General features: G+C 43.1%; 1 protein-coding gene across 1 annotated transcript in view; it reads right to left on the bottom strand.

The window, feature by feature from the left end:
- LOC112813306 (alpha/beta hydrolase domain-containing protein 17B-like) overlaps nt 1-9,055 on the bottom strand; it is a 102,916-nt gene extending 93,861 nt beyond the window's left edge. The window contains exon 1 of the mRNA XM_073888438.1: nt 8,941-9,055. Within this exon, the coding sequence (XP_073744539.1) occupies nt 8,941-9,055 (115 nt within the window). The remainder of the gene's footprint in view (nt 1-8,940) is intronic.
- Nucleotides 9,056-13,304: the final 4,249 nt, after the last annotated feature.

Raw genomic sequence — 13,304 nt, 5'->3', positions numbered from 1 at the left:
AGTGTCCTTCCTCATCTCTTATTACAGTCTTTGTTTTAAAATCTAGTTTGTCTGATATAAGGATTGCCACCCCAGCTTTCTTTTGGTGTCCATTAGCATGGTAAATAGTTTTCCACCCCGTCACTTTCAATCTGGGGGTGTCTTTGGGTCTAAAATGAGTGTCTTGCAGACAGCATATGGATGGGTCTTGTTTTTTAATCCAATCTGATAGCCTGTGTCTTTTGATTGGGGCATTGAGCCCATTTACATTCAGGGTAACTATTGAAAGGTATGAATTTAGTGCCATTGTATTGCCTGTAAGGTGACTGTTACTGTATGTTGTCTGTGTTTCTTTCTGATCTTTGCTGCTTTTAGGCTCTCTCTTTGCTTAGAGGACCCCTTTCAATATTTCTTGTAGGGCTGGTTCGTGTTTGCAAATTCCTTTAGTTTTTGTTTGTTCTGGAAGCTTTTTATCTCTCTTTCTATTTTCAATGACAGCCTAGCTGGATATAGTATTCTTGGCTGCATATTTTTCTCATTTAGTGCTCTGAAGATATCATGCCAGTCCTTTCTGGCCTGCCAGGTCTCTGTGGATAGGTCTGTTGCCAATCTAATATTTTTACCATTGTAGGTTACATATCTCTTCTCCCGAGCTGCTTTCAGGATTTTCTCTTTGTCTCTGAGACTCGTAAGTTTTACTATTAGATGTCGGGGTGTTGACCTATTTTTATTGATTTTGAGGGGGGTTCTCCGTGCCTCCTGGATTTTGATGCCTGTTTCCTTCCTCACATTAGGGAAGGTCTCCGCTATTATTTGCTCCAATATACCTTCTGCCCCTCTCTCTCTTTCTTCTTCTTCTGGGATCCCAATTATTCTAATGTTGTTTCATCTTATTGAATCACTTATCTCTCAAATTCTGCCCTCGTAATGCTGTAGTTGTTTCTCCCTCTTTTTCTCAGCCTCTTTATTTTCCATCATTTGGTCTTCTATATCGCTGATTCTCTCTTTTGCCTCATTTATCCTAGCAGTTAGTGCCCCCATTTTTTATTGCACCTCATCAATAGCCTTTTTGATTTCGACTTGGTTAGATTTTAGTTCTTTTATTTCTCCAGAAAGGGTTTCTCTAATAACTTCCACGCTTTTTTCAAGCCCAGCTAGTATTTTTAAAGTCATGATTCTGAACTCTAGGTCCGACATCGTACTAATGTCCGTATTGAGTAGGTCCCTGGCTGACGATACTACCTCTTGTTCTTTTTGCTGAGGTGATTTTTTTCGTCTTGTCATTTTGTCCAGAGGAGAATAGATGAATGAGAGAACAAAATGCTAACAGGTTACCAACGTCCCCAGCAAATATACTGTATACAAATCAGAAAAGACCTGAAACCAGGGGAAAAGAAAGGGAAAGAAAGAAAAAAGAAAGAGAAAAAAAAGAAAAGAAAAGAAAAAAAAGATAAAAGCAAAAACAGAACAATACAAAAAAAGCAGAATGTGATCAAATATGATCAGGCTAGTGCATAGATCAGTGCCACACACTAGATTTTGGGCGTATTTTGGTCTGTTAGAAAAAAGTGCCTCCTAATATTTTAAAGGAAGAAAGACATATATGTACAAAATAAGGGTTGATACAATGAAGGGATAGAAGATGACTGTAAAGATGAAAATTATAAAAGATTTTATAAAAGGACTTGATAAGATAAGAAGTTTTTTGCAAAAAGAAAGATTTAAAAAAAAAAAAGAGAAAAGGGAGAGAATGTGATCAGGCAGGAGAGTAGAACAGAACCATACACTAGTGATTTAGGGTATATTTTGATCTGTTAGAAGAAACTGTATCTCAAAATTTTAAAGAGAGAACAACTTATATATATATATATGCCAAAAATAAGGGTAACTACTATGAAGGGATAAAATATGACTCTAAAAATGAAAAATAAAAAATGTTTTTTTTTTTAAAAGAGATTGATAAGATGTTGGTTGAAAAAGGGAAAAAGAAAAAGAAAAAAAAACAGTTAACAAAAATTAACTTTGATGAACTAATGAATCATGGTAAAAAAAAGCCATGAATTCTATGTGCAGTATTCCCCTAGCACTGGAGTTCTCCCGTTCTCCTTGATCGATAAACTTGGTCTTGGCTTGCTGGCTGTTCGTGCTGATCTTCTGGGGGCAGGGCCTGTTGCTGTGGTTTCCAAATGTCTTTGCGGGAGGCTGAATTGCCCTGCCCTTGTCGGTCCGGGCTAAGCAAGCTGCTCCGGTTTGATCTCAGGAGCTTTTGTTCCCTGCAAGCTCTCCGTACAGCCTTGGAGGACCAGGGCAAAAATGGTGGCCTCCCAATCTCTGCCCGGAGGAGCTGAGAACTCGGGGCCCCGCTCCTCAGTGCGCCCCCAGAGAAAAGCAGTCACTCCCTTGTCCCTGGTCTCCGGCCGCTCTCCGTGCTCACCCGGCCTGTGACCGAGCGTTTGTATCTCTGGCACCCGACCCCGTGTGGAGTCTCCAAACCCAGCAGATCCCTGTGGTGCGTTTCTGCGCCGCTCCTCCCCGGGAAGGAGGGGAGTCTCCCCGGATTTGCCGCTTGTTGGGTCCCTGCTGCAGGAGCGTGGCCCGACTGGGCCGCGGATCACAGTTTATGGCAACCCCGAGCTCAGAGCCCGAACCTCGGCTCCCTCTCTGCAGCCGGCTTCCCCGCTCCAATACCTGGGAGCTCTGCTGCACTCAGGCACCCCCAGTCTTTCTGTGACCCCAAGGGTCCTGAGACCCCACTGTCCCGCGAGGGTTCCACCCCCGCTTAGCCACTGGAGCGACGTCCCTCAGCGGAGCCAACTTCTAAAAGGTCCGATTTTGTGCTCTGTGGCTCTAGCATTTGCCAGCAGCGGCCAGCGGAGGCCCCTCCCCCGCCGTCTATCCTCCCGAATATCGCCTCGGATTCACTTCTCCGAACGTCCTACCTTCCAGTAAGTGGTCGCTTCTCTGTTCAGATAGTTGTTGCTACTCTCCTCTTTGATCTCCTGTAGAGTTCGTAGGTGTTCAGAATGGTTTGATCCCTATTCAGCTGAATTCCTGAGACCAGACGAAATCTAGGTCTCCTACTCCTCCGCCATCTTGCTCCGCCCCCCTCTTTTTGATCTTCTTCTTAGATAATCTGTCTATTGCTGTAATTGGACTGTTGAAGTCTACTATTAATGTATTATTATCAATGTGATTCTTTACTCTGGTTAATAGTTGGTTTATGTAGTTGGCTGCTCCCTGGTTGGGGGCATAGATATTTACCATTGTTAGATTTTCTTGTTGGATAGACCCTTTAAGTATGATATAGTGTCCCTACATTTCTTATAGTCTTTGGCTTAAAATCTAATTTCTCTGATATGAGAATTGTTATCCTAGCTTTCCTTTGAGATCTGTTGGCATTATAAATGGTTCTCCATCCCCTCCGTTTCAATCTGGATGTATCTTTAGGTTCAAAATAGGTCTCTTGTAGACAGCATATGGATGGGTCCTGCCTTTTTATCCAATCTGCAACCCTGTTCTTTTTTATTGGAGCATTTAGGCCATTCACATTGAGAGTGATTATTGAAAGATATGAATTTATTGTCGTGAAGTCCCTGTTTCTATAGATTGTTACCTGTGAAGTCCCTGTTTCTATAGATTGTCTCTGTAAATTTCTTTTCTATATCACTCTTGGGGTCTTTCTCATTTTATAGAATCCCCCTTAATATTTTTGCAGGGCTGGCTTGTTGGTCACAATTCTTTCAGTTTCTGCCAGTCTTGGAAGCTCTGCATCTCTCCATCCATTCTAAATGACAGCCTTGCCGTTTAAAGTATTCTTGGCTGCATGTTCTTCTCATTTAGTACCCTGAATATGTCTTTCCAACACTTTCTGGCTTGCCAGGTCTCTGTGGATAGGTCTGATGTTATTCTGATGTTCCTCCCTCTGTATGTAAGGAATCTCTTCCCCCAGCTGCCCGTAACATGGCTTCTTTGGTTCTTAGATTTGCGAGTTTTACTATTACATGCCAGGGTGTTGGCCCGTTTTCCTTGATCTTGGGTGGGGTCCTCTCTGCCTCTAGGACACGAATGTTTGTTTCGTTCCCCAGATTAGGGAGGTTCTCAGCTACGATTTGCTCATATATATCTTCTAGTCTTCTCTCTCTCCTCCGCCCCCTCAGGGATCCCAATAATTCTGACACTGGAGCGTTTCATGGCGTCACTTATTTCTCTAATTCTGTTTTCATGGGTTTTTAGCCGTTTCTCCCAAACCTCATCTTTTTCATTATTTTCTATCAATTGGTCTTCTAGATCGCTAACTGCTTTTTCTGCCTCATTTACCTTAGCTGTTAGAGTATCTAGATTAGTTGGATCTCATTGATAGCTTTTAAAAAAATGATTTTATTTATTTGACAGAGAGAGACACAGTGAGAGAGGGAACACAAGCAGGGGGAGCGGGAGAGGGAGAAGCAGGCTTTCTGCCAAGCAGGGTGCCCGATGCAGGGCTTGATCCCAGGACCCTGGGATCATGACCTGATTTGAAGGCAGCTGCTTAACAACTGAGCTACCCAGGCGCCCCTCATTGATAGCATGTTTGGTTCTTCCAGTTCAGCTTTCATTTCTGCTCTTAGAGACTCTATGTTGCCATTATTCGATTTCTCAATTCTAGCTATTGTCTTCATAACTGTTACCCTGAAGTCCATTTCTGACATCTTGGTTATATCTGTATCCCTTTGTAAATTTTTGGCAGAAGTCACAGTCTCTGAGTCTTTCCTATTTTTGGGGTTCCTCCTCATAGTCATTCTGTTGAGGGGTGGTTGAGGGAATGCACAGAGTCCAAATTATTGACCACAACCCAAGCAAGATGTACCTGTTTTTTATTTTATTTTATTTTATTTTATTTTATTTTATTTTATTTTATTTTATTATGTTATGTTAGTAGGCATACAATACATCATTCGTTTTTGATGTAGTGATCCACTGTTCATTGTTTTCGTATAACACCCAGTGCTCCATGCAGTACATGCCCTTCTTAATACCCATCACTGGGCCAACCCATCCTCCTACCCCTCTCCCCTCTAAAACCTTCAGTTTGTTTCTCAGAGTCCATAGTCTCACATGGTTCCTCTCTCCCTCTGATTCCCCCCCCTTCATTTCCCTCTTCCTTCTCCTAATGTCCTCCATGCTATTCCTTATGTTCCACAAATAAGTGAAACCACATGATAATTGGCTCTCTCTGCTTGACTTATTTCACTTAGCATAATCTCCTCCAGCCCCATCCATGTTGATGTAAAAGTTGGGTATTCATCCTTTCTGATGGCTGAGTAATATTCCATTGTATATATGGACCACATCTTCATCCATTCATCTGTTGAAGGGCATCTCGGCTCTTTCCACAGTTTGGCTATTGCGACATTGCTGCTATGAACATTGGGGTGCATATGGCCCTTCTTTTCACTACTCTTAATAACAAGTTTTCCTTCTTTTCTTGTCTTTATTAGGGATTTTTAAAAAAGATTTTATTTATATTTATTTATTTGACAGAGAGAAAGAGAACTGCAGGGGGCATAGCAGAGGGAGAGGGAAAAGCAGGCTCTCCACTGATTTATTATTTGTTTCAGCATACAAGTCTGTGATTCATCAGTCTTACACAATTCACAGTGCTCATAATAGCACATACTATCCCCCAAAAAGTCAACTGCTTTGAATGATCACCATGAGCTACTTTTTCTGGTCAGTATTACAGATAACATGCCCCTCCTTGCTGGACTTTTAAAATAATTGTTACATTGACCCTAAGCAGGGTGCTCCCAGTGGCCTGTCCATGACACATCCTGACCACATCCAGTCATTCAGGAGCCCAGGCTTCTCCCATTGAGTCTGGAGTCTCAAAGGGACTTGGGGCTCTATTGGATCTCTGCATTCAATGGCAGCCATTCTGCAAAAGTAAAAAAGAAAAAAATGGGGACATTAAAAATACCAATGTTTGTCAGGGGTTGGGGAGAGGAAGGAACCAATAGACAGAGCTCAGATGATTTAAGGGCAGTGAAACTCTCCTGTACTATAAGTGTGTGTGTGGGTGAACATTACATAGATATCAAAAAAGGCATAGGTTGGAGAACACCAAGAATGAACCTTGAGGTAAGCTATGGACTCTGAGTAATATGGATGTGTCCATAGAGTTTCATCCAGTGTAAGTAATGTACCATCTGGTGGGGGATGTTGATAGTGGTGAAGGCTGTCCATGTGTGTCATTTTAGTAGATGTGTGGCACCTCTCTTCACTTTCTGCTCAGTTTTGCTGTGAACCTCAAACTGTTCCTAAAAAAAACCCTCTAGTAAAGGGGCACCTGGGTGGCTCAGTCAGTTAAGCGTCTACCTTAGGCTCATGTCATGATCCCTGGGTCCAGGGATCGAGCCCTTCATCATTTATTTGTTTTTAAATTAAAATTCAATTAGCCAAGGTATAGTACATAATTAGTTTTTGATATAATGTTCAATGATTCATTAGTTTAGTATAACACCCAGTGCTCATCATATCATGTGCCCTCTTTAATGCTCATCACCCAGTTCAATTTAATTAACATATACTGTATTATTGGTTTCAGAGGTACAATCCAGTGATTCATCAGTTGCATACAACACCCAGTGCTCATTACTTCAAGTGCCCTTCTTAATGCTCATTGCCCAATTATCCCATTCCCCCACCCACCTCTGCTCCAGCAACCTTGTTTCCTGGAGTTCAGTGTCTCTTATATATGTATACCATATATACTTACATATATCTCTTATCCATGTATACCTATAGTGTTGAATTCTGATTGTCCATGCCCTTTCAATTTTCATCTTATTTTATTTTTCCTTCCCTTCACTATATTCCTTCTGTTATGTTTCTTAGATTCCACAGGTTAGTGACATCATATGGTATTTATCTTTCTCTGACTGACTTATTTCACTTAGCATAATACCCTCTAGTTTCATCCATGTCATTGCAAATGGCAAGATATCATTCTTTTTGGTGGCTGAGTAATATTCCATTGTGTGTGTGTGTACACACACACACACACACACACACACACACACATATATATATATATATATATATATATATATATATATATATACCACATCTTTATTGATTTATATTTCAATGAACATCTGGGCTCTTTCCATATTTTAGCTATTGTGGACGTTGGTGCTATTGCACTACTATGTATTTATCCAAAGGATACAAACATAGTGATTCAAAGGGGCACATGCAGTCCAATGTTTATAGCAGCAATGTCTAATGATGCTTTGATAATGAGTGTTTATTCAAAGAATGAATGCTGATGGATAGATTTGTATGACCTGATTACTATTTAGGGTTAACTATCATATATTCAGTTATTTTTTTGTACATTTATAGTATAACAATTATTTTCTTTCACTAATAAACTAATATGACTAGTGTTGTGTTTATCACATAGCACAGTGATCAAAGTTTGTATAGTCTTTCTTAAAATATTTAAAAGTAAATGGAATATATTCTGAGTCTATTCAGAAAATTTAGCCCGTGTTTTGTTTTTTCATAGAACTTCTGCCCCCAGTAGGGGCTTCTGATCTTGAACACCCATTGATGAATTTCACTTTAATTTGAATTTCAAAAGTGAAGCTGGAAGAAAATGCAATGTTTATAACAGCAGTGTCCACAAATAGCCTGAGATATATATACATATATATGTAGTATATACATATATATATGCAAAATAAGTCAGAGAAAGACATATCATATGATTTCACTCATATGTGGAAGTTAAGAAACAAAACAAGAAAAGTAAAATCAGATAAAAACAGAGAAGGAGGTAAACCATAAGAGACTCTTAACTATGGGAAACAAACTGAGGGTTGCTGGAGGGGAGGTAGGTGGGGGGATGGGTTATGAGTGATGGGCATTAAAGAGGACACGTGATATAATGAGCACTGGGTGTTATATGGAACTGATGAATAACTGAACTCTATCTCTGAAACTAATGATACAGTATATGTTAGTTACTTGAATTTAAATAAGATAAAGAAAAAAGAAAAGAAATCTGCATTTGATCCTTTGGCAGGGAGCTATGTTTGTTTGCGAAGATGAAAAAGAAGAGAAACTATACTTGTTGGAAAGTTTATTGACAATTTTTATGCAATACAGGGGGTCATGACAATAAATTCAAAAGTAGTAGTATGAAGTACCAGTGGTGGCACAAAAGATGCAAATATTCTGACTAATCAACTACTACAGCATTTTTTGTTCAGGACATGGAATGTATTACAATATTATTAGAGAAATTTTTGCTCCAAAATCATGTTTCTTAGCTGCCTGGATAGGTTTGTCAATGGTCAATTAAAATAAAATCTGGAAATCCAAAATCTGAGTCTCAGACATTTTTTAAAAATGCTTATTTTATCCCAAAGCACTCAAATCATTTTGTCATATAGTTCTGAATATAGTTCCAAGTGCTATTTACTTCTTCCATTCACTGTTTTCTAACCAAAGAGCTTAGTGATTATGGAGGCTTACAAACAAACAAACAAACAAAAAAAACCTGCACCAAACAAGAGGAGTAGAGTACAGGGCTACAGTTAAGTAAGAGAACAGACATATGCCCCAACTAAGAAAAGAAAGGATAATGGTAAATATCTTAATTCCGTGTTGTATTCTCATTTCTTCCTGGGTTAGTTCTTATCTTGAGTTTGTTTTCTGTTGGCTTCAAATGATTATTCAAAGTAATAACACCTTTGTTCTTGGGCATATTCATAGAGTGGAGTGTTGCTATCTAAGTAAAAGGAACCTGAGTCTGTTCTCTCCCTTTTATAGCAACCTCTGGCTTCCATGTTTCTTGCCTGCTTATCGTCCACATCCTGACTATATATTCTGATGCTTCCTAACAAACTTGATTCAGGCCCTTGCTTTTGACTTTCCCCACTCCACGTGATTGTACTGCTTGATAAATATCTATACCCATATTCTTCAGTTCCTTTAGGGTCTTGGCTATCATGAGAGTGACTGGAAATGAATCCTTGACTTCTGCTTCTGCTGTCAATTGACTGCCCATAGCTGTCACTTGATTGTCCATCGCTATATACTCGTCTTTCATTGGTGCTGAATCCAGATTGACCCTGGATGTCTCCTGATTGTCTATTACTTGATCCCTGTCTTTCTAAACTTGTGCTGGATCTTACCTGCTCATGAGAAGATGTATCTCCCAAATGCTGCTGGCTGGATCCATGTATACCTATAGTGTTGAATTCTGATTGTCCATGCCTAGACCCTGATGGTTCATGAATCTGTTTCCCCCAATCTTCTGAATGCTCTTTATTATCACTATGGGATCCATGCTTTAGAGTTGAACTAAATGCTGAATGGCTCTGAGCTGATATGGACTGTCCATGGCTGGATACAGAATGGTTGCTTGGCTGCCTATGAGTAGTAGATCCCTGCCTTCCATATGGAACATGGGTGTCACTTGATGGTTCATGGCTTACTACTGAATGCCCATGAATAGATCCCTGCCTTCTAGTTACATTGGATCCAGACTTATTATGGGACTCAATTGACTGTCCATGACTTGAGCTTTGTCTTCCTACTATTTCAGTTACTTTTGATCCTGTATGGTCAAACCTAGAAACTGATTGTCCATGTGTAGACACTTGATTGTTTGCAGCTCTATCTAATGACCGCAAAGGGCTAGAATTGCGGCTGCTTGTTCTGCTGCCCCCAGAAGGTCCATACCCAGACTGCCCATAGTCATATTCTGCACTTCCATAACTGCCATGTTTCCATCCTTGACCTGATCCATGTCGTTGTCTTCCACTAATCTGTGACTGAAAATGACTTATTCTAGATTGGGGATGACTGCTATGTGACTGTTTCCTTATGCTATCCTTGGACTGCCTATGAGTATCATGTGACTGTGTATGGCTGGACCCATGTCTCTCTATTGTGCCAGTTCCTAATTGCCCATGGGAAGATGTGGTCTGCTCCGTAACAGAGCCTGAGTATATGGATTTGTCTCCTGTCTGCTCATGGGAGGATCCAAAATTCTGTGAACTTCTAGAAACTGGTTGCTTATGAATTGATGTTCGCCCTTGAACTATGACTGAATGTTTAGAACTATCTCCTGACTGTTCATTCCTAGATTTATACGTTCCAGTTGTATCATTACCAGTGTGTTTGGGGACAGACCCGGAATGCCCATGGCTCAAAACTGAGTGCCTTTCATTGTCATTGGCCACACTGACAGTAGATCCCCTTCTCCCAGTCTTCTTATTGGATTCTGTCCTGGTGGCATGTCCATGCCCAGACCCAGCTTTTCCCCTGGTGTCTCCTGCCTGTCCATGAGTAGTTTCCTGTCTCCCTTTAGCTGAGGATCCAGACTCTCCATGTTGAGATCCAGAGTGGCCATGAGAAGATTCTGTGTGTGTCTGTGTGACTCCTGAGTGCCTTTCAGTCTCACTGGACTCACTGGCACTAGATCCCCTTGCAGCCCAGCTGGATTCTGTCCTGGTGACTTGTCCATGCCCAGACTGAGCATCTTTACTGGTGTCTCCTGACTGTGCATGAGTAGTTCCTTGTCTCCCTTTAGCTGTGGATCCTGACTCTCCATGTTGAGATCCAGACTGGCCTCGAGAGGATCCTGCATGTGTCTGTGGGACTCCTGAGTGCCTTTCAGTGTCACTGGACTCACTGACACTAGATCCTCTTCTTGCAGTTCTACTGGATTCTGTCCTGGTGGCCTGTCCGTGCCCAGACCCAGCATGTCTGGTGTCTCCTGACTGTCCATGAGTAGTTCCCTGTCTCCCTTTAGCTGTGGATCCTGACTCTCCATGTTGAGATTCAGACTGGCCTCGAGAGGATCCTGCGTGTGTCTGTGCGACTCCTGAGTGCCTTTCAGTGTCACTGGACTCACTGACACCGGATCTCCTTCTTGTAGCCCTACTGGATTCTGTCCTGGTGGCTTGTCCATGCCCAGACTGGGTATGTCTAGTGGTGTCTCCTGACTGTCCATGAGTAGTTCCCTGTCTCCCTTTAGCTATGGATCCTGACTCTCCATATTGAGACCCAGAACGGCCTCGAGAGGATCCTGCATGTGTCTGTGGGACACCTGAGTGCCTATCGGTGTCACTAGACTCACTGACACTGGATCCCCTTCTTGCAGTTCTAGTGGTTTCTGTCCTGGTGTCTTCTCCATGCCCAGACCAGGCATGTCTGGTGTCTCCTGACTGTCCATGAGTAGTTCCCTGTCTCCCTTTAACTGTGGATCCTGACTCTCCATGTTGAGATCCAGAGTGGCCATATGAGGATCCTGCGTGTGTCTGTGGGACTCCTGAGTGCCTTTCAGTGTCACTGGACTCACTGACACTAGATCCTCTTCTTGCAGTTCTACTGGATTCTGTCCTGGTGGCTTCTCCATCCCCAGACACAGTATGTCTGGTGTCTCCTGACTGTCCATGAGTAGTTCCTTGTCTCCCTTTAACTGTGGATCCTGACTGTTCATGTTGAGATCCAGACTGGCCTCGAGAGGATCCTGCATGTGTCTCTGTGACTCTTGAGTGCCTTTCAGTGTCACTGGACTCACTGACACCGGATCCCCTTCTTGTTGCCTTACTGGATTCTGTCCTGGGTGCTTGTCCATGTCCAGACTGGGTATGTCTAGTGGTGTCTCCTGACTGTCCATGAGGAGTTCCCTGTCTCCCTTTAGCTGTGGATCCTGACTCTCCATGTTGAGATCCAGGGTGGCCATGTGAGGATCCTGTGTGTGTCTGTGGGACTCCTGAGTGCCTTTCAGTGTCACTGGACTCACTGACACTAGATTCTCTTCTTGTAGTTCTACTGGATTCTGTCCTGGTGGCCTGTCTGTTCCCAGACCCAGTATGTCTGGTGTCTCCTGACTGTCCATGGATAGTTCCTTGTCTCCCTTTAGCTGTGGATCCTGACTCTCCATATTGAGATCCAGACTGGCCTCCAGAGGATCCTGCATGTGTCTGTGGGACTCCTGAGTGCCTATCGCTGTCACTAGACTCACTGACACTGGATCCCCTTCTTGCAGTCCTAGTGGATTCTGTCCTGGTGTCTTCTCCATGCCCAGACCAGGCATGTCTGGTGTCTCCTGACTGTCCCTGAGTTGTTACCTGTCTCCCTTTAGCTGTGGATCCTGACTCTCCATGTTGAGATCCAGACTGGCTTCGAGAGGATCCTGCATGTGTCTGTGGGACTCCTGAGTGCCTTTCAATGTCACTGGACTCACTGACACTAGATCCTCTTCTTGCAGTTCTACTGGATTCTGTCCTGGTGGTCTGCCCGTGCCCAGACCCAGCATGTCTGGTGTCTCCTGACTGTCCATGAGTAGTTCCCTGTCTCCCTCTAGCTGTGGATCCTGACTCTCCATGTTGAGTTCCAGACTGGCCTCGAGAGGATCCTGCGTGTGTCTGTGCGACTCCTGAGTGATTTTCAGTGTCACTGGACTCGCTGACACTGGATCCTCTTCTGGTAGCCTTAGTGATCTCTGTTTTGTTCGCTTGTCCATGAGCATACCGGGCATGTGTGGTGTCTCCTGACTGTCCAGGCGTAGTTCCTTGTCTCCCTTTAGCCGTGGATCCTGACTCTCCATGTTGAGATCCAGACTGGCCACGAGAGGATCTTGCATGTGTCTCTGTGACTCCTGAGTGCCTTTCAGTGTCACTGGACTCAMTGACACCGGATTCCCTTCTTGTAGCCCTACTGGATTCTGTCCTGGTGGCTTGTCCATGCCCAGAGTGCGTATGTATAGTGGTTTCTCCTGACTGTCCATGAGGAGTTCCCTGTCTCCCTTTAGCTGTGGATCCTGACTCTCCATGTTGAGATCCAGAGTGGCCATGTGTGGATCCTGCATGTGTCTGTGGGACTCCTGAGTGTCTTTCAGTGTCGCTGGACTCACTGACACTAGATCCTCTTCTTGCAGTTCTATGAGATTCTGTCCTGTTGGCCTCTCTATGCCCAGACCCATCATGTCTGGTTTCTCCTGACTGTCCATGAGGAGTTCCCTGTCTCCCTTTAGCTGTGGATCCTGACTCTCCATGTTGAGATCCAGACTGGCCTCGAGAGAATCCTGTGTGTGTCTCTGGGTCTCCTGAGTGCCTTTCAGTGTCACTGGACTCACTGACACTAGATCCTCTTCTTGCAATTCTACTGGATTCTGTCCTGGTGGCTTCTCCGTTCCCAGACCCAGTATGTGTGGTGTCTCCTGATTGTCCATGGGTAGTTCCTTGTCTCCCTTTAGTCGTGGATCCTGACTCTCCATGTTGAGATCCAGACTGGCCACGAGAGGATCCTGTGTGTGTCTGTGC

This window comes from Callorhinus ursinus, unplaced genomic scaffold (genome assembly GCF_003265705.2).
Source record: "Callorhinus ursinus isolate GAN/ISIS: 27379988/994484 unplaced genomic scaffold, GSC_fseal_2.0 scaffold90, whole genome shotgun sequence".
NCBI classification, from domain to species: Eukaryota; Metazoa; Chordata; class Mammalia; order Carnivora; family Otariidae; genus Callorhinus; species Callorhinus ursinus.
This window is presented reverse-complemented; position numbering and strand designations above follow the sequence as displayed.